A 25,246-nucleotide genomic window follows, 5' to 3' on the forward strand; every position below is an offset into this window, starting at 1 on the left:
GTCCCACTGCACTAAAAACGATCGCGATACTCTAATAGAGCAGTCAAGTAACTACTCTAATAGAGCAATCAAAGCTACAGCTCGTAGTTACCATATTTGCCCTATATAGTTAGCTATAGTATTTAGTTACTATTTACTGTTTATAGCATTGAATTTGTAATAGCTTATAACTAAAAATAGCCTAAAATCCAATCTCAGAGCTTCTAAAATCTCAAAAATTTTCCTGAGAATTGTCATCAGATGCCTTATTTAACTATACCAATTTTCTGAAACCCCTTTTAAAAATCCTAGATCTGCCACTGAACTAGATTTGGTGGTCTAGGCATTGTTGCACCTGATTCTTTATCATCTATTGAGTTTTCTGCTTCAATGTATGTCACAGCACCCTTACGATCACTCATTTTAGCACAGAATTTTGGCTATAGTGCCGATACTCGAGGGGCCAGCAACAGAGCAAAAATGGTGTCCAAGATTTCAAGATCTCAAAATTTCATTTGGATCTCAAGATTTCGCTGGGATTTCAGGATTTCACGAGATCTCAATATCTTATAGATTTAAAAATCTCATACAGATTCCAACTTGGATTCCAATAGGATATTGCTAAGATTTTATAGGATTTCTCAGAGAATTTCAATCAGGTTTCAATACCCTCCGCTGCGACTGTGATTTCCGTTAATTTGCAAAAAAAACGTTACATTATTTTATGGAAATAATTGGAAAAAAGTTTATTAGTTGGGATTTCGGATTTCGGATTTCAAGCAAGATTTCAGTGATAGGCGTCCAAGATTTCAGCCTGTTGCAGACCCCTTGCCGATACTCGTAGTCTGTGCTCCCATAAGCTTTGTCCACTCTTTCTAAGGAACTGTTCTCTAAGCTTACTCCCACTCTTCAGAGGGCTGTTACTTTAGCACAGGAAAAGGGTGCTTCTAGTTGGTTTACTGCACTACCTGTGCAGGAACATGGTTTCTCCCTACACAAGACTGCCTTTCAAGATTCCCTTGCTTTGAGATATGGCTGGATGCCCTCTCGTACACTTTCCCACTGTGCATGTGGTACCAACTTTTCTGTTGATCATGCCCTATCTTGTCAGAGATGACAACTTCTGAACAATTTTAGGAGTGAGACCTCAAACACTACCAGCAATGTGGACCAGATTCAAGTGCAGCTCCAGGATTTTTGGTAGTGAAGACCAAAAAAGACAACAAAAAAAGGTCGTCGCATGTTCTAAGTATAAAGAATAAGCACAGGTCTGCCCAATTTTAAGCACAGGGCTAATTACGAAGCAGACCAGGCGTGAGAACTAAGCTGAAAGAGTGAGAAACAGAGGTTTAGGCGTGAGAGCGTGAGATAACTAGCCAAAGAGTGAGACTCACGCCTAATACGGGAGAGTTGGCATGTCTGTCTTGTCCAAAGAGTGGATTACCTTCAATACGCCACAACGAAGTGAGGGATATCACAGCTGAATTATTATCTGAAGTGTGCCATGATGTGGAGGTTGAACCTCATCTGCAGCCTCTAAGTGATGAAAGGTTTCAACAGAAGACTACCAACACTCAGGATGGCACACGCTTGGACATTGCCATGAATGGATTTTGGGGTGGTCGTTATGAAAAATATTATATGGACGTCAGAGTTTTTGATTTAATTGTTTAACTGTTTATTTCTATGTTCTAATCTTTTCTTTATATCTTCAAAAAAAAAAGAATTATTTATTACGTGACTGCCGTACGAATAGCCACTCCGTAATATCAAACCACTGGGGTTCAGCAGGGTTCACCATGTCATTACATTACGGATACCAAAAAGCTTTCTATAGCACCTAATTATCAATGAAACCCTCTGTACAAATCCTATGAGCTCACGTGAGTGTGTCGTACCTCCTCTGATATGTCACTCTGCGCGTAACTATAGGTCGATTAATTGCAACAAGTACTTCCGACAGTATACCTCGCAGGATACAAGAGTGAAGGCATTTAATGACGTGTGCTGAGGCCAACTAATACTGTCACCTTGAGGTAATTGTTTTGTTGAATCAGTTTGGGAAATGTTTAATATTGAGGCTAGGCTTTTTTATTTTAATATTGATTGATTGACTAAATGAATTGATGCCATTAGCACAAGTGTTTTGATAGGTATATAAATTCCTGCCGTTTGAGGATTGTGGCAGGCAGCATCTTCTATTATTCTGATAAAGCGCGATGTATTCAGAGATTCGCATGCATTTCAGTTACAGTGGATGTCGCGTGGTCAGACCACTTTTTTTTTCTTTTTGTCATTGGGTATGAAATAAGTGGTCTTAGCTGGTCTACTGTAATTGATTCATACTTCTCAGACACATGCAGACATGCCACCATAGAGCGAAGAAATTATAAACTAGGCGCTTAAAACCGTGTGGAAAAAAGCCCAATACTACAATACAAAAATATCACATTTTCGTTCTTTCCACCAGACCTGGTACAGCTCATGGCTATGTGGTAACCACCGATGGATGGGTAATAGTATACTAGAAATACAACCTCGTAGCTGGTCTACTTTCTGATATCACAATAAAACGCCCCAACACATGGCAGGTACTGTGGTGAATGTTTCAAAATGCAGACCAGTTACTCCATTATGCTTCTAGTATGTCATTATCCATTAATAGACTATTTCCATACTGCCACGGATTGGTTTTCTCTCTACCTCTGGTGTCAACAAACTATGGGCTAAAATGAAACAATTCCGGCTTCCGCATGTATTCTCACCATCACAAATGCACTGAATAGCCACTTAATGGCAGTGCGGTAGTCGTCTATCAATAATGGAGAATAAAGTACTACAAGGATATGAGCATAATTAGTATGGTTTCTGAAAAATGACCATGGAGCCTGCCAAGTCCCTATACACAAGATGAAGCATTCCACTGCTACATCAGGAAGTAGACCAAATACAAGTTCATGCTTCTAGTATGTTGTTACCCATTCGTAGGTGGTTACCACATAGTCCTGCTTCAAATTTGATTCCGTTTAGTTCTTTAGTCCACTGAGCAGTAAGTTACATGTACTGTAATCAGGGCAATAAAGTTCTGCATGTAAGACAGGTACCAGTGCTACAGTACGTTTACAGAATTACAGTATATTAGCTATCTATAAATGGATTTATGAAAAGTAAAACAAACTAATGTAAAAATTATTGAAATATGGGAAATAGAGATCGCTGAAAAAGCAAAAGAAACAAGAGTCAAACAAGCTAGCTTGTTAAACACACTGAGATCTCTTTGGACTCAAAAATTTATACAGAAGTATTCACAGAATCTCAGTACTTATCTGCTTCTGATTTATGGAAAGTACAGTGTATTGTTGTCTGAATAGAAATTTGACATGCCAGCTTGCTTGACCCTTGTTTCTTTTGTTTTTCAGCAATTTCTATTACCAACATTATAGTGTATTTTTAACTAACTGTAGCCGGCCAAAGATTATAATTGTTTTGGAAAGTGTGCGTGTTTGTGTGAGTGTGAGTCTCTGTCATTTTGCCCACGTGAGCAAACAGTTTTGTGTCAATAGCAGCCTTCAGGCTGCACAGACCAGTATAAATCTTCCCAGTGGGTAAACTTTTATTGTGAGGTGGTGTATTTGTGCCAGCTTCAAAAAATGGGTAAAGGTTCCTGAAGACATTCTGAATGCCTTTCACAACAGGCTACAGGTATGAAAACAACGTACAGCCTTGTATCTTGTTTCGTAGGCTACCAGAAATCACAAATCTCTTCGAAGAGAAAGTGGGCATGTCCCATACATACTGTACGTGAATGAACTGAAGGGTAGCCTCATAGCTTTCTCAAAAATTGTTTGCATGAGAAAACACTATAAAACACTTGAGAAGATACTTCTGTGCATAATTTGTGGTTAAAGTGGTTTGTTAGAGTTATGACTGCATAGCAACATAATTACCGAATTACAAAATAATTAATGAATTATGAAATACAAATCAGCTGAGTTAATAGCATGAATATAAGCTACATGGTTGATTAATTGCCTCTTTTTAGTCAGAATAAGATAGTATAACTGCATGGGTGCCTGGTTTTTAAAAGTAGCATAGCATCAACTTGTTACATTAGTATACTGAAAGTGAGGTTATGCAACATTTGTTAAGACCTGTACAGTGTAGCAATCTGTTCTACAATTGGAACATCACATACAGTTGTATGTAAGAATTAGCGATGGTGGCTTGTACACTGTATGATGAATGTAAATTGGACTAGCATACTTATTAACTCACAATCTGTACTTTCATGAAAGAACTAGGCATTTTCAAGTTTTTAGTTAGCTCCCAAATGAAATGAATTGCATCATACAGTACATTATACTTATGTCAACATGCAGCACAGTACTGTATGTGCTGGTTTACTGGACCAAAGCTGTTATACATTGTAGTAGAATCACACATTGTAGTCCCAGGAGCAAGCCAGTTTGCTAGAGCTAGCAAACACTCTCGAACAAAAATTTTTATTTGTACCAAGACACACGATAGTGTGTTGTATGGCTCAAGAAGCCAGCATGCCACACTGTGAGTATATTGACAGGAATAACATGTAATTTTCACGCATTCGTAGATCTGTACTGCCTTCAAGACACAAGACAATTTTTGCTGTGGAAATGCTGTCTATCATCAGTAGTCCACATACACTGTACCAAATTTAAGCAAAATTGCTTCAAGGATTGTCGAGATATATTTGATATACTATAGTGTACTTCAAAAAGTAGTTATATTTTTCTTTGTCTTTTCACACAGTTACATAAAATACGATTGGGCTATCTGATTGCCTTGAAATTTAGCAAACAGATGGAGGGTTTAAAAATGCATTTTGGTACCAAGTTTGGCTGGAATACAATGAACAGGCAATAGGATTATTAACAATAATTTATTATTGATGAAAAATAGCACCGATATGTTGTTACACCTTCAGGGTAAACTGCTTACGGAAAGAAGCTGAAAATCAGTAGTTACAGTACTGTAGATAAGACTATTGAACCTCAAACTTTTGTGGTTTGAAAGAAATCTAACTAAAGACCATGAAGATACAGCAAAAAATCAACAGACAGTGTGTAACAATTACAGTGTACGTGATCAAGTTTTGCTAGTAAAAACAACGATTATTTGCCTTGCCTACCTGAATGAATTAATTTACTGTAGGCGAAAACGAACGAAGACACAAGCTTATATTAATCATATGTGCTCATACTGGTGACTTAAAAGCTATGTTATTCCATATACACCCTGTAACACTCACTACAAAGCAGGTAGTTAAAGCCACACAGCCACACCCAAAATTCAAGACAAGGAAGTTCACCATGCCAGCTGTTGCACGTTTGTTTGTGTTGTATACTTTGCATTCTTCTGTTCACCTGGCTTGCTAGGCTCAGTAGTCACGATCAGTTTGTGAATGTAAAAGCGTATAATGTTTTAATGTTTGCTTATACTGTTTACTTCCATTGTACATTCTGTATGTATGTTTCATCCTTCACTGACTTGCTTGGTTCTGGCTGGCTTGGCCGTTTCACCTGGCTGGCTTCCATACCTGGCTGGCTTCCATACCTGGCTGGCTTCCATACCTGGCTCAGTTTCTGGCTTGCTATTATAGTAATGTGTATCTCCTGCATGCTGTGCACACCACTGATGAACCGCACTTTGCTACTGGTGACCTTTAATTAAACATGGTCTGATACTACTGTGCTGTATATTGGTTGTTACCCATGAAACAAGAAGGGATTGCTGGAGTAGAGAGTAAATTGAAAACGGTCATGGTTACATCAAGTAAACCCACAAATTCGTTCAGCAATTCCTATTCAGGAAATTTAATTTTTGTATGTCCAGTGTAATAGTAGTTGAAATTGAGCTGAAACAGCCATTTTACTTGTATACTGTAAGTACAGTAACTATTGCTCTGGGAGGTTCACAAATGCATAGTTTTAAATTCCCTTGTTAATGTAATTGATTCTTGTACTATATAGATTAAACATGAAGTAGGGATCCAAGCAATAAAAAGTAGTGAAATGATGGTATTACAGAATAGCTAGGGCTCAACCCAGAATATTAAGCTTGGGGGGGTAAAGTAAGCCACTTCGGTTTCTAGGGGGGTCTGGGGGCATGTTCCCCCAGGAAAATTTTGAAAATTTAGGTGTAAATATACTCAATTTTGGTGAAATTTTATAGTGATGCCATTGAATATTGACCATTCGAGTATGCAACTTTGGGATCAATTAAATCATTCCATTTCTCAAGGCTTCAGCTATAAACATAGGGGGGGCAATAGCTAACCCAGGGTGGGCCTGTGCCCCCACCCCCCCTAGATTACCCCTGATAGCTCGGTGGGAAAATCCCTACATTGTCATAGTATAACAATCATTTTGTTCAATGCCAAAGTACTGTAGGAATTTTCCCACTGAGCTATGCTGTTCATCTCTTGTTTTACTACTTTTTATTGCTTGGATCCCTACTTCATTTTTAAATCAATAATTTTTAATATACTAGTTTTTTTGGTTTTTTGTTATAGCATACAGCTATACACGTGTGACTGTTTTATTAGGGTGACTGCTGTATTAGAGTATTTCAAATCAGCCAGGGGGTGTGCCACTATTTCATATTTTCGTTGTGTGAATACAGCTAGGTCAATAATAGCGGAGTGTGTCATCGTGATAGAATATGTAATCAACTAAGATTGCGTTTAACTAATTAATAGGCATGGCATTGAAACTGTCGTGAAGTTACAGGTGAAGTTACAGGTGCGTAAGCACTATTTTGGCGTCTAATTATGCTGCTCAAGGAAAGTGTTGATAGGGAAAATTAACGCTTCAATATGGTTTCATTGCAACAAGAAGAAGACGATGAGCCTGATTGAAGATAAAATGAAAGACAAGGTGCAGAGGGCTTGAACCCCAAAAGGCACATCCCACTAGTGCTGCCACGATATAGAAAAACTCTATATTATATATCATCAAGGTTTGTTTCACGAATGTCGATATGAACATACTATCACGATATAGAACTAACTACACTGTATAACATTTGCAAGACAAACATATTCATTGTAAGTTTAAATGTATACCACAAACAAAAGCTACTCTTGTTTATCAGGTTTTAAATGCATTTTGCTACTGCTTTACAATTGAGACAAGTGGCTGGCACTACATAGAAACCTTAAAACCTCCCAGTTTACTTTGGGATTGGCTTGTTTACCACACTACACCATCAACACACAACTTAATTAAATGTTAAATACCATATGTCTGGCCTCCCCCACATCATTACACTAAGAGGCTCCAGTATTGTGCAACCATTGATATAACTGATTGATATAACTGATTGGTATATCATATCTTAAACCCCAGTGCGTGGGAGTATCAAAGCGCCGCGCTGGGTTATAACTACCACACAGCTAGACAGAGCGGTGCTGCCACTGTATGATATATTAGTTATCACCCAGTGATAACTAACTTATCACCCTGTTGCGGAGCCACTCAGTCTCTTTCGTGACATCATAATAACCGCGAATGGCATTGTTTACCAATGGAACAAAGAGCCAAATAAGGAAATATTGATACAAAACACACCAATACAGCACTTAAAACTACCTAAATCTTACAAGAAAACTGTTAATCCTTTACACAATAACACTACAAGTTACCAATACCGTGATAGTTTAACAAATGTCAAGAATAGTCCGTGACGATTTTTTCTCCAGCAATCACTCCCAACGGTCACTATGGTGAAGAACTAACTTCCTCTAGCTTCATTGTTCTATCTTGGACTATGGTAGCCACTTGTTGGTCTTTATTTTTCTCTTGCACACCACGCGACACCACCATACCAATTTCTGACGAAGGCAAATCGTACCTGGAACCGCTGCTTCATAACACCGCCCTTCGCTACAGTTTGTAGGCAGTATGTAAGGTCTCTCTTGTAGCTACGAAGTAGAATCTCCACACAATTCGGACGAAATCTTGAGCACAGTGACAGGAACTCAAACCGGAACTTAATTTACTATCCGTAAATTTCTGCGCACTCACGCGCACTGGGATATATAACAGTTATATCCCGTATACTCGGATGATATCATTGTTATTACACTCGTCCTCGGCTCCGCCTCGGACTCGTGTAATAACAAAGATATCACCCTCGTACCGGGATATAACTATAACATATCACCACCTTGTTATATCGATACTATCGATGTATTGATATATCATGGCAACACTACATCCCACTGGTGAGTTTGTTATTGTAGCATAAAATGGTGGCTGTGGGCTGCTTTGTTTGGTCTCGGCTTGTGATTGTGGTCAGGCTGGCTGGCTGACAGGCAGGCTGGCAGTGAGTCCAAAATCTGAGCTCTAGTGATTTAAAAAAAATTTTCTACAGTATATCCAGCCGCCGTACCGTTTAATACTCCGTATGGAGGTTTCTGTTCAGTAAAAAAATTCCATACAATAATACTTATTGGAATAATCATATAACCATGTAACAAAAGTAACAAAATATCATGCAAATGAACTCAATTACACTGTAGGTACTATTAAAGCACCGCCGCAAGTGCAATATGGGAAAAATAGCACAAGGATGTGGCAAGAGACCAATACAACACGAGGTATAACTGAGTGCTGCTTTCGGCTTGAGAGCGTGCCAGAGTGCTATTTTTTTCATATTGTATAAATGTGGCAGTGCTTTAACTGGTTTTAAAGTGCTTTCTGGTCGTCTTTGTTCGGAGCGTTCTTGGTTTACAGCCCCCAGGCAATCAGTAAGTATCTATATTAATGCTGAAAGATTATTTAGATATTCTACTATTCGGTCAGCATGACTTTATTTGATTCGTTAACATGCTATTCAAATATTCTTTGGCATTATAGTAAGCTGTGATCAGATGACTAAAGCCAACCTTGAAACTTGAGATTGTGAACCAAGTGGCATATTCATACTGAGAATTTCCATTTAAGAAGAATAGAAGTACAGGTAGCTCTCAGGCTTCACCTTACTGCCCAACAAAGATATCAGTGCTTTTTCATGCTTAAAGAATAATCAAATAATTGGTTATTTTGTTCACAACTATTCGATTAACATTGCTATTCGTTTCAACACTAGTAGTCTGTATAGTACAAGTTTAATCATGAGACTAACAGATAGCATCATTTTGGCTACTTCTGGCGATTTGAAATATTGCACATGTGATCAAAAGTGCTGTATTTTCCGTATGCAGTTATGTATTTTCCTGTATGGGGATAATAGTACTCTTATTCGCCCATGCAAGTTCTTTAAAGTGTATAAATAACTGTAACCATAGATACAGTAAGTTACATGGATTATAATTATAATTTCCATAAGTATCCCTGAAAAGGCATGTTTTGTATGCTGTAATTAATTTTCAATGAATGTTGTAAATTATCTGTATTTTTTTTTTTGAAGGTGATCATGTCTGGTTCTACAAATGTTGAAGTTGCTTTAAGGTGTGTACAGGCTGTATACTGTGTATATACTGTGTGTTTACACATTTCTTACTTACATTGCAATGTACAGTGTAGGGATTTTAAGTTTAATTAGGGATCATAGAAATATACAAAGCACCTAGACCTGATAATATAGTGAACAGTATTTAAAACTTATTAATTTAAAAATGAAGTACAGTAGGGATTCAAGCAATGAAACAAGATTGAATGACTACAACAACATGTAGCCCTGTGGGAAAATCCCTACATTGGCATGTCATAACAATTACATGTACTTGTTCACTGCCAAAAATTCCCACAGGCTACGTATGTTGTAATACAATCATTCATACTCTTACTTGTTTCAATTCAAAAGTTTTCATCACTTGGATTCCTACTTCAATTTTAAATTAATAATTTTAGTTTGTTTAGGTTTTTATCTAACAGTATGGTAGTATTGTTTAAGTAGGGGTCTCCCCAAAAATAATGCACGCCGCCTAAAATGCCGCCTTCAAAAATCATCCTAGAGACATCTTATGTGATGAAAACCACCTGTACGGAATAATATTAGTCCATCTAACCACAAATACAGCATTAAAAACAAGAAAACACTGCCAGACTTCCTGCCTGCCTGTCCACAGTTGCAAGGCTGGAGGCCAAACAAAGCAGCGCACAGCCACCATTTTACGCCACAATAACAAACTCACCAGTGGGATGTGCCTTTTGGGGTTTCGACGAGTACGTGCCCTCTGCGCCTTGTCTTTCATTTTATCTTGGTCTTCTTCCTTCTCCATGCAATGAAACCGTATTGAGGCATTAACTTTCCTATCAATAGTTTCCTTGAGCAGCTTACAGGCCGCAAATTTATTAAAATACTTATGCTCAGTAGATACGTTTAACTTCATGATGGGTTCAATGCCACACCTATTAATTAAATAACGCGATGTGGTTGATCAGTAACGATCAAGCACCGAGACCATACTGTATCTCACAATGACACATCTTGGCCTATCTGTATGCTAGCACAATGAAATAGTGACACACCCCCTGGTAGTGAAAGGTTGACTTGAGATACTCTAATACAGCAGTCACCCTAATAAAACAGTCACAGGTATATAGCTGCATGCTGTAACAAAAAAAAACAAAAAAACAAACTAGTATAATAAAAATTATTTTAAAATGAAGTGGAGACCCAAGCAATAAACGAGATGAATGACGTTATTACAGCATAGCTCGGTGGGAAAATCCCTACTTTGGCATTGAACAAATCATTGTTATAACATGCTAATGTAGGGATTTTCCCACGAGCTATGCTGTAATACCATCATTCATCTCTTGTTTTGCTAGTTTTTATTGCTTGTATCCCTTCTTCATTTGTGCTATAGCATATACAGTAGAAATGTGCGACTGTTCTATTAGAATATTGAACATGGCTGTTGTATTAGGGTGACTGCTATCTCAAGTGGGCCTTAAATGCGATACTTTCAGGGGACATAGTCTTTTCTTTCCTCCCATGCCATAGATTATATACCCATGCTATAGTATGACCATATATGCCACCTGTGAAAGGCGTGGTTGATATGATTGATCACAATAAGTGCATAGCTACTGTAGCTACGTGCATAGCTATGAGTACCATAGATAATAGAGATATACTGTACATATAGTGTGCTATATATCTATGTGAGAATAACTCTTGTCTATACAGCAGTCTGGGCACTTTAAATGATAATAATTTTGTGGCATCTAAATACAGAAAGTGTTGATACAGTTGTCTGACCACAATTGCAAGGCTAGAGGCTAAACAATGTATTGTATGACCACCATATTATGCTACAGTAACAAGTATGTGCCTTTTGGTGTTCTGATGATCGCCTGTCCTCTGCACCTTGTTGTTTCTTTTATCTCCAATCATGCTGGTCGTCATCGCATTCATTCAACAAAACTATCTACGCCCTGTAGAGGTGTAAATTTTAGAAGACAGGTAGGAAGGCAAAATTTCAATTTGGACAGTTTTTAAAGATTTAGTGTTTGTTCTGTAGGTGTTTAATGTTATATCTGGCATTTAGTAGCACTACTGTAAAGGTGCTTTTCACCATGTAAAACATTTCTAGGATGATTTTATGGCTTTTTTGTTGGAGGGGGAGTGGTATACATCCTGGTGGACATTTAATCCCTATTTTATAGCTGTAGCCTATGACATTTACAGTAACCCCTATTTCAGTCATAGACTGAATTAGCCCAAAAATGTCTTCAGACCAATTCCAAACCCTTTCAAAAAGTTCTATGGAATTTAAAAACTTTTCTATTTAACAAAATTTTATTGTGACTAACTGATGCCTTCAGCCAAGCATACATGTAACTCAACAATGGATATAGCTACTGTACAGGCTTGATTTCTTCACTGCTTTGTCCTGAGATGTGCCTTTTTGCCAACCGCAGTACGCATACTACAGTGTACATGCATCATGAACTTGCCTTTGTTCTCCTTTGTGTTTTTGCTGACAATTGTCGATTTGCAATAGCACGATGCAGCTTCCCTGTGGCTGTGTTGGTATCTTTGATATCTTGCTCGTATTTTCCATAGTGACTGGATTGATTGCAGAGATGCTTCTCGTACTGTTCTTTGTTTGTAACTCTGTAATGGACTGAAATAGATCTTGAGTAGTTGGGACTAGGCTTCAACGGTATACCGGTATATTTATTTGATTTCGATATCAGTTGCACACCGGTAGTGTTTACTAGAATATCGAAATATCGCGCATGCGTTTAATAATATCACGTGAGTTATTGTCAGCAGTTTTTATTGAACAAACATGGCCGACTCGTCGTGTACAATCGTGCCAAAGAAGAAAGTTGTGTCACCCGTTTTACTATGTGCCACAACCGTAAGGCTTATGTGGACACAATTATCGTGCTTTGGCCACAACCTACACCTGGCTGTTGTTAATTCTATAAAAGATGAGTCCAGAGTTCAACGTTGCTTGGGACTATGTAGAAAGCTAGTGTCTGCATTTTCCCACAGTTGGAAAAAAAAGCGAGACTTGACAAAAGCCCAAAATGATCTTGGTGTGCCCCAGCATTCTTTGGTAACAGACTGTCCTACTCGTTGGGGAAGTTTGATCAAAATGATTGACCGTATTCTTGAGCAAGAAGCTTGCATTCGACAAGTTTTTGTAGTTGATCGTAAGAATGCTCACCTTATTCCAACTTGGCAGGATCTAGAAGTATTGGAGTCGATGAAGGCTGCACTAGGGCAATTAGATGATTTCACAGACATGTTGTCAGGTGAACAAAAAGTTACAGTGTCTTCGATCAAACCTGTATTACACGTTTTGAAATCTAAAGTGCTTAAAGTCTGTGAAGGTGATGCTAATTTAACCAACTCACTTAAACAAAGGGTTTTGGATTACCTACTGAACAAGTACGATGATAATGATGTTGATGAGCTGTTGAATGTCTGCACTTACCTTGATCCAAGATTCAAGGGAGTGTACATTGAAAATGAAGTTGATCTTGCTTTAGTAAAGGATCGTTTGGCTAGAGAAGGCACAGAAATGATTGAAGATCAAGAAGGGGTTTCTGAACCAACTTCTAGTTCCCAGTCATCATCTGCGGTATCTGACCCTAGTATCAAGAAACGTAAACTCTCAAGTTGGCTCAAGGAGACAGTTGAACTACAATCATCATCCAGTACTCCTCAAACTCTAGATCAGAAAATAAATAAGGAAATCGAAGATTATCTAAAGTTACCAATGTTAGATGCTGAAATGGATCCTCTGCAATGGTGGAAGGTTCACATGGTAGTACTTCCCACCATGGCTAAACTGGCACAGAAGTACCTCAGTGTGTGTGCTAGCAGCTCACCTTCAGAGAGAATCTTTAGTTGTTCCGGCAACATAGTTTCTAAAAAGCGAACTCTTTTGAAACGAGAGAAGGTAAACATGTTGGTTTTTTTGAACAGAAACCTTCACTAGATGTTGACTATACCTACCTATCATCTACATGAACTACTATAAGAACTCATCACAACTTTTTTAAAACTGTCATGATCAACTTATAACTTTTACAACTGTCATTTACTTACAACCTTTACAACTGTCATTAAATTATACTATAATTTTTACAACTTTTATATCACTAATCACTATACAGTGTTACTTGTGATACCATGCAGGCCTGTGGGTGTGCAGATTACAGGCATATCATGTATGTGTGTAGAATTATACAGTTTATGTGATATACCGGTATATCGTGATACATTAGTAGTATCGAAACCGGGTATAATTTTTCCAATACCGCCGAACTTTAGTTGGGACTTGCAAATTGCCTGTATTTTTCGTTGTGACTGGATTGATTGCAGAGGTGCTTTTCCTTCTGTTCTTTGTTTATGGCGTTGTACAATGGGGTGAACATAGCTGATAGTCAAGCGTAATGGCTACTTTACTTTCGAGTCAGTAATTGATACCTGGGGTGCGCGTTCAGACGGAAGCATTAACTCTGGTGCCATCCTTTCTTTTGATATGGTATGCGTGGGTTCACTAGTCACAATAATGTTGTTACAGAAAAGAATAAAGGAAAAATTAGGAATTTTAAGTTTGATTAGGGATCATAGAAATAAAAAGTAGGGGAAAAAGGGAGGTTGCCTACACCTGCAGATATACTAGTGGACATTTAATCTCTAATTCAGTCTGGGTATAGGCTGAAGTAGGGATTAACAATGTCCACTAGTATATCTGCAGGTGTAGGTGACCTCCCTTGTTTCCCAACTTTTTATTTCTATATGATCCCTAATTGAATTCATTTTTCCTTATACACTGTACTTGTATTTCTAGAGCTGAAAGTGGGCTTCTTGCAGATCCAGTCATGTACTGTATATACTAAGGAGAGTATCCTACTCTCATATACCCCTGTAGAAAGGCGTATCGTGAAGTTATGACGTAATGACAAGATGTTGTGGTTTGTGACGTACAGGAAGCCGTAAAAGTACAAGAATCGTTAGCACCGTTTCACACTTGCGACGCTCAGGATAGCCGTATTCGCGAATGGCCTAGTAAGAAACGCCTACGAAGCGGTCTTAACCCATGAAGGAACGATTGTAGCTGGGTGAGAAACGCTTAGAGCTGGAGTTAATTTGGTTGCTAGCGACGTTGGTAGGCACGCGTTCAATCGATACCATGTTCAACTAATGACATCATTAATTATAAGAAAAACGGGCGAACTCAGAAGTGTTATGTCATAACTTCACGATATGCCTTTCTACAGGGGTATATGAGAGTAGGATACTCTCCTTAGTATATATATTATGAACTCTTGATGCTACATAGTTATATGAATGGCACTGATGTTTAATGCTTGGTTCCCATTGCTTAGTTAATGTGGAGATGGCTCTGCACATTTAGCACATAACACACACACGCAGTATGGCAAGTGCTGCACTGTAAAGCAGGTACTGTATGTACAAATTTATGTCTTTTGTTGTCAGCATCAGCGTGCATAATAGGACAGGTACTACTACTAGCACCATTTGTACCTGTATGGTAAACACTATAGGTAAACACAATATACTACAGTTTGATTCTGAACATTATTGGTGCAACATTTTCTGAATGTGTGCCTTGAAGCATAATCATGTTAAACTAAGTTAAAGTATATAAACTAAGTTAAAGTATATAAACTAAGTTAAAGTATATAAACTAAGTTAAAGTATATAAACTAAATTAAAGTATATAAACTAAGTTAAAGTACAGACAAGTGATGTCTTATACTTTGCTTTCCAATGCTGTGTAGGAATTTTTGGCACTAGATAGCTACATGATTAAACTTAGTGTAAAGTGCATGACATTGTAAGCCAGTGCGTTTGATTTGCGAGTGTTCATTCCCTAGATCGAATCTCGGTGGTAACATGGTCTCTCTTTTTTTTCTTTTTACCTGATTTTTGGTTACAACTTTTTTTGTACCCTTTTTTGTTACAACTTTGAATTCTGTTTTGGAAACCTTTTTGGTTACACCTTTTTGGTTACACCTTTTTTCTGATACATGTACTTCACATACATGCCATACCATACCATTATTCTCTCACTGGACACCTGCTTACCATCTTTTTTATTCAAGTATTTTTGTCTTTGCAATCAATGCAGCTTTTTACTTTACTGAGGAAATCTTATTAAAGCTTTCAGTGGCCAGCACTGAAGGTATGACAGCAACATGTGCTGCATCCTTTGCATTACCTAACTAGATATTGAGACTACAATTAACTTACAGTGTAGCTAACAATAAAGTAAAACAAAAAATGGGCCAAAGCACTGAAGAAATTAATGCTAGCCTATATAATATACTAAATATCTTTAAATTAATAGTGTAACTAATGTCATATAAGGAATGCACAGGTATCAGTCGCAATCCTTCACCTTATTTGAATGCATAACATGTGAAACTGCTACACCATATCAGTGTTGTAGGGCAATGTACACTGATGCTACATGCATTATGTACAAATTCATTTCTTTTTTAGTCAGTAAGTCAAATGTCATGTAGAATCTGAAATGGTATCATTACCTGTATGGCTGTATGACAGTTACTACTAACATTGTATTATTGTTTATACCTTTGTGGTAAACATGATGGGATAATATAAGGCTTAGCTTATAGAGGTAGCTACACCGAGCTCACATTCTTTAAAAGTGACATCACCATACATGTTACATAGTTACATGAAGGCACTGATGTTTAATGCTTGGTTTCCATTGCTTAGTTAATGTGGAGATGGTTCTGCACATTTAGCACATAACACACAGTATGGCAAGTGCTGCACTGTGAAGCAGGTACTACAACGGTATGTACAAATTCATGTCTTTTATAGTCAGCATAAGTGTGCATAATAGGACAGGTACTACTAGCACCATTTGTGCCTGTATTGGTAAACACTATAGGTATACACAATATATGCATATATATATATATATATCAAGACGCACGGTAGTGTGTCGTGCGGCCCAAGAAGCCGGCGCGTAACACCCGTGAGTATGTTGACAGGAAGAAAGAAAACGCAATTTTCGCACCTCCGTAGCTCTGTGCTGCCTTGATGAAACAAGACGATTTTTGCTGTGGACACTCCCTCCACCTTCAGCACTCCACATTCCAAATTAGAGCGAAATCGCTTCAAGCGTTCCCGAGATACGTATGCGACTTCAAAAATTGGCTTAGTTTCTTCGTTTTTTTTTTCTTCTTATTTTTCTTCCACTTTTCGCACACTTACAAAAACTGCTATAAAACGCGAACGCTATATCTGCTTGCCTTGAAATTTGGCACACAGAAGGGGAGTATAAAGGCGCATCTCTGTACCAACTTTGGCTAGGATACGATAAACAGGAAAAGAGTTATGATTGATTATTCACGAAAAATAACACCAATATGTTGTCACGCCTACAGGGTAAACCGTGTATGGGAAGAAGCTGAAAATCGGTGGGTGAATAGGTTAACTATTGAACCTCAAACCTTTTGTGGTTTGAAAGAAATCGAGCTAAAAACCAGGAAGATACAACAAAAAAACCAACAGTGTGTAACAATTATGCAATCGAGATTAGCTAATAAAAAAATGACTACTTGCCACACCTGCCAGATAAACTGCTAGGAGGGAATTCTTTGAAAATTGCTGAATAGAAGGAGTAATCATCTTAGAAAGGCTCTTCAATGGTGTAGAAGAATCAGACTTAAAGCCACGGAGTTATAACACGAAATCCAACTTGGTGCAGCAAGTGCGAGATCGAGATACTCTAATAGAGCAGTCATCCTAATAGAGCAGTCACCCTAATAGAGCAGTCTCCCTGACGAGAATTCAAAAGATCAGCTAGAAACAAGTAACCTGTATAGAGATCAGCTACACACAAGTCACCCTGTAGAGAGATCAGCTACAAACAATTCACCCTGTAGAGAGATCAGCTAGAAAAATTTACCTTGTAGGGAGTTCATGCAACTATGGAAAGGGATAGTTCAGCTAGAAAAAATCACCTTGTAGAGTTCAGCTACAAACAAATCGCCCTGTAGAGAGATCAATAGAAGAAGTTACCTTGTAGAGAGTTCAGCTACAAAGAAACCATCATGTAGAGAGTTCAGCTGCAAACAAATCACCTGTAGAGAGTTCAGCTACGAACAAATCTCCCTGTAGAGAGATCAGTTAGAAGAAGTTTCCTTGTAGAGAGTTCAGCTACAAACAAATTACCCTGTAGAAAGATCAGCTAGAAGGAATCACCTTGTAGAGAGTTCAATTACAAAGAAACCATCATGTAGAGAGTTCAGCTACAAACTAGTGACCTTGTAGAGACATCAGCTAAAATAAATTATCTTGTACAGAGTTCAGCTGCAAATAAATCACCTTGTAGAGAGTTCAGCTACAAACAAATCTCCCTGTAGAGAGATCAGCTAGAAGAAGTTACCTTATGGAGAGTTCAGCTTCAAAGAAACCATCATGTAGAGAGTTCATCTGCAAACAAATCACCTGTAGAGAGTTCAGTTACAAACAAATCTCCCTGTAGAGAGATCAGCTAGAAGAAGTTTCCTTGTAGAGAGTTCAGCTACAAACAAATCACCCTCTAGAGGGATCAGCTAGAAGAAGTTACCTTGTGGAGAGTTCAGTTACAAAGAAACCATCATGTAAAGAGTTCAGCTGCAAACAAATCACCTGTAGAGAGTTCAGCTACAAACAAATCTCCCTGTAGAGAGATCAGCTAGAAGAAGTTACCTTGTAGAGAGTTCAGCTACAAAGAAACCATCATGTAGAGAGTTCAGCTGCAAAGAAATCACCTGTAGAGAGTTCAGCTACTGTACAAACAAATCTCCCTGTAGAGAGATCGGCTAGAAGAAGTTTCCTTGTAGAGAGTTCAGCTACAAACTAGTGACCTTGTAGAGACATCAGCTAAAAGAAATTACCTTGTAGAGAGTTCAGCTACAAAGAAACCATCATGTAGAGAGTTCAGCTGCAAACAAATCATCTGTAGAGAGTTCAGCTACAAACAAATAACAATTCACCCTGTAGAGAGGGCAGCAAGAAGAAGTCACCTTGTAGAGTGTTCAGTTACAAAGAAACCTCCATGGAGAGTTCTGTAATAAATATATGTATTATATATATAATTTGTACATTTACTGATAAAATCAGAAATATTTAGAGTACATCTGCTTCATCTTTTCTTCTTCCTGTGGTAAAGAAAAAAAAGACAGGTTAAAAAAGTCCCAAAGCCAGCCATAGGCCGGCTTTGTGGTATACTGTACAAATACAAAAAGAAATGAAATCTAATCCAAAACAGCCAAGCTGTAAAAAAACAGTGCGGCCCTCAAAAAGGCTATGGTGAAAAAAGATGTGAAATCCAAGGTGACGGCCAGGAAATGGCTGTGATGGTAGGTTAATGGTAAAAATTTTAATAACGACAATTCAGGTGAATTTGGTGCCGCTTGGTCAATTGGCACAAAATTCACCTGAATTGTTGTTATTAAAATTTTTACCATTAACCTACCATCACAGCCATTTCCTGGCCGCCACCTTGGATTTCACATCTTTTTTCACCATAGCCTTTTTGAGGGCCACACTGTTTTTTTACAGCTTGGTTGTTTTGGATTAGATATATATACTACAGTTTGATTCTGAGTATTATTGGTGCAACGTTATTTCTTAATGTGTGCCTTTAAGCATTATTACGTTAAACTAAGTTAAAGTATATAAACTAAGTTAAAGTGTATATAAACTAAGATAATGTATAGACAAGTGATGTTTTGTACTTTGGTTTCCAATGCTGCATGTGTACGAATTTTTGTCACTAGATATAGCTACATGATTAAACTTAGTGTAAAGTGCATGACATTGTAAGCAGTCCTGCACCGTAGGGCAGGTACCAGCGCTAGTATATATATAAAGCTGAAAAGCTATCTGTCTATCCGTCCTTCTGCTTCGTATAAATACCACTAACTCAACAACCAAAGCACATATCGATACAGGGCTTTAAAGAAATTAAGTGTTCATCATCTGGCTACTCCAAGTTTGTTGTTACAAATCGCTACCTGCTTCCGTTCGTTCTCTATAAAGCATTGAAGGCATTGTTGTAGAGGAAATCTCGACCTACAGGTGTAAATTCCATTGCGAACTGTAACCTAGCACTTTAGTCGTTTGTGCGAGTGACTGATAAACCGGTGGTCCTGGGTTCTATTCTCACTCACGCCAGCTACTTTTATTTCGCTCATGACAGGCTTTTATTTTGCTTTTTAACGTGCTTGACTGACATCAGCAAATTTTACACACGTGAGACTAAGATTTTGAAAATGCCAAAGGTAAAGTGATTCCTCTGCGTCATTCCATGCTTCTCAAGCAAGACGACGGATGCAAAGACACATCGATAAGAGACAACAAGAGAGAGAAAGAGACTTTCTTCAACATCAAATGGATTCCACCAACTGCAGCAGTCAAGACTTAGAAGACAGGCGAAAACACGATGCAGCTGCTCATCGTGAAGCTCACCTAAATGCTGAAGTGAGACAACAGCAACAACAGAACAGTACAGCTGCTCACTGTCAACTGTGCCAGAACCCTGAACTACGACAAGAACAACAGCAGAGAAATATAGCTGTTCATCGTGAGGCATGCCATAACCCAGAAATACGACAACAACAGAAGAGAGATGCAGCTGCTCACCGTCAATGGTGCCAGAATCCTGAACTATGACAAGAAGAACAAGCGCAGCTGTGCATCACCAGGCACGTGAAGATCCAGTTACCAGGGAGGAGGAAAGACGACTTGATCAACTACAGCGCCAACTGGCTAGGGCTGATCCACAAAACCGCGCAAGGGAGCAGCAGATGGAGAACACATGAAGATAACAGGTGTATGCAAGCATCATTACCAGCCGCATAATTTTTTTAGCACTACTGATGTAGGTAAACTTAGTACAGAATGTGCACATTGTGGCACTTTGAAATTTCCTGCAGAAACAGAATCCCTTTTTTGTTTGAAAGGTAACGTCCAACTGAACCATTCCCTTGACCACAGCCACTCTTAGAGCACCTGTATAAAGGTATAGATAGTGATAGTAATCATTTTCAAGCAAATATACGAAAATACAATTCTGCATTCCAAATGACAATCTTTGGGTGTAATGAGATAGCAATGCCTGGCTTCAACCCCTCCTTTAGAATACAGGGTCAGGTATACTGTACCATCGTATTGGTAGTATGGTTCCATCAATAGGTGAGTCTCCAAAAGTTTGTCTAATTTACTTTATTGACAATCAGGAATTACAGGTGGCTACTACAGTAGATGTCAAATAGTTGGTGGTTTGAGACCAGACATTTTCAACAATATCAACCAGCTATTGCACAATGACAACCACTATGTGCAAATCTTTAAAATAGCTAAGGAGTTGTTTAACCAATAGGATGTCTCAACAAACATCAGAGTTGTAATTAATGAAACAAAAACCTACAGGTGAGCACCCCAGGAGGTATAATAGTCTCCTGTGTGATGAAGTGGGTCTGTCGATGACTAATGAAAATGCAAACAACAGGGATATAGTGTTGCACTACAGAGATGGTTGGTGGCTTGTGTCCTATTTCAGAAGTGCACAGGGGCTATGATCCACTTCAGTATCCACTAATTTTCTCCCATGGTACTGATGGATGGCACATCAATCTTAATAATAAAAAACTGACATCTTTGGTATATTACTGCTACCACATTATGGTAAGACAGAATGTGTCTGTGTTGCTTAGAGCCAAGTGACTATTTCAACAGTTCTTGGTAGATGCGTACTGCAAAATTGAAACAGAACGTTTGCAATTCCTTAGGTGTGAGCAAAGAGCACTTCGTGCTGACTGCTATCAGGATCTCTGAGATGCAATTGTTGATGGAGATGGGGACCCTGATAATGTACTGTAGGTCGTAGAATCATTCTTCCATTGACATTTACAGGTGGGCCACGTTACATGCATGAATGCCAACAGGATACCATGACTTATGTTAGGAAATACGGCCAGCCTGATTTGTTTATTACAATGACATGCAATCCCAATTGGCTAGAAAATAAAAACAATTTATTGCCTGATGAAAAATCCTGAGGATCATCCAGAATTAGTGGGTCGAGTTTTTCGGCTCAAACTAAAAATAACATTAGAGATGTTAAAACAGAAATGATTTACAGAAAACCACGTGCTTGGCTTTACTCAATGGAATGGCAAAAGCGTGGCCTGCCACATGCCCATATCTTGGTGTGGTTAATTCAAGAGCACAAAATCACGCCTGATAAAATAGACGACATTGTATGTGCTGAAACTAGATCCAGCACTTGACCCTGAGCTGCACTGAATTGTGGTGTGCAACATGGTGCATGGGCCCTGTGGTAGCATTAATCCTACCTCTCCTTTCATGGAAAATGGCCAGTGCTGTAAGAAATACCCTATTCATATCTGAGACCCAACAAGGTGTTGACAGTTACCCACTATACAGTAGAAGAAGCCCTGAAGATGGTGGACAGGTGACTACCGTCACCATTAATGTAAGAGGCTCTCGGAAGGTTGATAACAGGTGGGTAGTCAATAAGTATTTGTTGCGAACATTATGCAATCTGGAGCTATGCATGCCATGTTATCAATTCCATCAAGTATGTACTGAAATATGTTCACAAAGGTTGTGATAAAGCAACATTTGCATTACGCTTAGATCAGGTAGATGAGATATCTGAGTATCAGATTGCTCGCTACATCAGCAGCAATGAAGCAGCCTGGAGGATACTCGAGTTTCCCATCCATAAGAGATTTCCTCCTGTTCAACAACTAGTTGTGCACTTGGAGAATGCGAGTTTACATGTATTTCTCTGAGGACACCACTATGGATCGAGCTTCAGGGGACCCTCCAAAGACCACCTTGATAGAATTCTTTGCTTTGTGTCAAATGGACGAATTTTCCAAGACACTTTGTATGTTGATGTTCCAGAGAACTACACCTGGAACAACAAGTCTTGGCAGAGGAGGAAACAAGAAATGCAGGTGGCTGGCTATCCTGGTGTTAAGCAAGGTAGGATCTATACAATCAGCCCACTTCAAGGAGAATGCTTTTATCTCTGTTTGCTCTTGCATAATGTTAAGTGTCCTCAGTCATTTGCTGCCCTGAGGACTGTTGACGGTGATCTGTGCAGTTCCTTCTGTGAGACATGCCTCAAGTTGGGACTGCTTGAAAATGACAATCAGTATCATTTAGCTATAGAGGAGGCAATAGTGAGCAACTCACTAGCAAGTATTCGTACACTCTTTGTAGTGATATTGCCCTGGTGTGAACCATCCAATCCACTGGAGATATACAACAACCACAAGGAAGCCATGGCTGAAGATTTCTTATACCAATAACATACCTTACACAGGGATGACCAATTTGGGGCGAATGATGACATCTTCAACTTGGCACTTAATGATTTGCAAGAAAAGGTCATTTCCATGGGAGGTAGACAGCTGTCTGAGTATGGCCTACCTCAGACACAGGTAGTGAGTGGACAGTGATAGGTTTGTAAGGGAGTATCGCAGGGAAATAAACTATGACCGAGGTTAACAGCAAGCCTATGTACACTGTAGACTATAGAACACAATGCTGCTTTATTAACAGTAGACCAGCGTGATGTGTATGACATAATTTTGTTCCATGGTTGATAGGAATCAGGGAGGTGTACTATTTTTGGTGGAACTTTCTTAATCAACCTTATTCTTGCCAAAATGAGGTCTGAAGGTAAGATAGCATTGGCCACTGCATCTAGTGGAATAGCTGCCACACTTTTAACTGGAGGTCGTACCTTGCATAGCACCTTCAAAATCCTCTTAAATTTGGATGCTATGGACATTCCAGTCTGTAGCATTAAAAGAGGAACTGCACTTTGCAAAGTCATCCAGGAAGCTAAAGCCATTGTTGTAAATGAGGCTCCAGTGACTAACAGACGTGCATTTGAAGCTCTAGACCGCACTCTGAAGGATTTTACAGGTAACATCCACCCAATGGGAGGAATTTGTATGCTCTTGTGTCGTGACTTTAGACAAATACTCCCAGTACTTCCACGTGGCACCAAAGGGAACATAGTGGACGCCTGTTTGAAGAAGTCACATCTGTGGGACAATGTAGTTGTTAAACATCTACACACTAATATGAGAGTGTACCTCTGTGGGGACCAACGGACAATTTGCTGATCAGTTGTTAGCAACTGGAGATGGTAAGTTTCCCATTGATGATGACACTCCTGATGTTGTCCGGTTACCTGAGACTATGGGTACTTTTGTGTGTAACATTGATGAATTGGTGTCTAGAGTTTACCCAGACTTGTTCTCAAGCATCACACGGTTATCAGAGCGTTGCATTTTGGCTCCTCTGAGCAAAGCCACTCGCACCATCAACACAACCTTGGCAGAGCAGTTACATGGTGAGTGTGTACAGTACAAGTCTTTGAACTCTGTGCCTGATGAATCTCAAGTAGTTAAATTTCCAACTGAATTTTTAAATTCTTTAGTGGTGTCAGGGTTGCCTCCACATTTACTTTCATTGAAAGTTGTTACACCAATTATATTTTTATGCTCTTTAGACCCCCCACGAGTCATCAATGGTATTACAGTGTAGGTGTGTTATCACTAAACTTTCTGCCAACACAATAGAACCCAAAATTTCCCATGGTAGGCATGCAGGTCATGACATCATCATTCCTCGGATTCCACTTATTCCAAACAACTCCACTTTTCCTTTTAAATTTATACGTGTGCAGTTTCCTGTTTCTCTGTGCTTTGCAATGACTATCAACGAAAATCAGAGCCAAGTTTTAAAGCTGTAGAAGTAGATATGACTGACGAGAACTTTACACATGGAATGCTTTATGTAGCATTGTCTAGAGTAGGCCATCTGCTGTTGCTATTGTGGGTCAGCTCATGTGGATGTGGTAAGGAGTGTATCACGGTAAACATGTATCGATATTGCGCTGTGTATATTTAACGGATCATCTTAATTATGTGATGTTTTTCTTTGTACAGACTACATTGTAAGCTACAGATTCATACTGCTATCATGATGCTTCTAAAGATCCTACTATTGTTAACTATTGATGATCAGCTTTGTGTTTAATTTGTATTACTCAGTACTGTCAAGGGATAATCCCTACTATTATACTTATTTACTGAATGGTGCTGTGATGATCAGTTATTCATCGACACCTTTATAAGTGTTTATGATGACATCATGCTGTTGAAAGCCACTAGATGGAAACATCTGAAGAGGCTAAGATCTGAGCACCATTAGAACTAAGAGACATTTAAATCCCTTTTGTAATGCTGCTATCATTGGACACTGTTTGTATACTAATTTTTTAATCTTTACGTTATTACTTTATCTCTAATGTGCACTACACAATACCTGCACATAGGGCAGGTAACAATGCTAGTATGTATATAAGGCTGAAAAGCCATCTGTCAGTCTGTTTGTCTGCTTTCCATTTGAGTTCACGCATTCTTCTCACCAGTTGCTGCACATGTCGAAGTGGTTTTGGTACCAAACAAAGCACTCATCATCTGGTAATAAGCTAGCGTTTAAATGAAGCTTCTAGCTGCCGTTGTTCTTCGTCGCCTACAGCGTGTTTAGTGCAAGATTGTAGACGAAACTTTGCTTGAATTCTTTCTGTAAACTGCATGCAAACCGCAAGTAAACACCTATTCCGTTAAATTTAAGCAGCCTTTATAAACTGCTTTTAAAGAGACTGTAACTGCAAGTGGCATTTAGATCATGTAGTAGAGCGTGAAGC

The 25,246-nt window shown here is 38.7% G+C and overlaps 1 protein-coding gene across 2 annotated transcripts in view; it reads left to right on the plus strand.

Annotated features, from left to right (window-relative positions):
* The first annotated feature begins 1,900 nt into the window (after positions 1–1,900).
* Positions 1,901–25,246, plus strand: part of LOC136250691 (kinesin-like protein KIF21A) — a 465,334-nt gene continuing 441,988 nt past the window's right edge. For both annotated transcript variants that reach the window (XM_066042921.1, XM_066042922.1), the window contains exons 1-2: positions 1,901–2,015; positions 9,430–9,470. In XM_066042921.1, the coding sequence (XP_065898993.1) occupies positions 9,436–9,470 (35 nt within the window). In that variant the 5' untranslated portion in view covers positions 1,901–2,015; positions 9,430–9,435. The remainder of the gene's footprint in view (positions 2,016–9,429; positions 9,471–25,246) is intronic.

This window comes from Dysidea avara, chromosome 3 (genome assembly GCF_963678975.1).
Source record: "Dysidea avara chromosome 3, odDysAvar1.4, whole genome shotgun sequence".
Classification (NCBI taxonomy): domain Eukaryota; kingdom Metazoa; phylum Porifera; class Demospongiae; order Dictyoceratida; family Dysideidae; genus Dysidea; species Dysidea avara.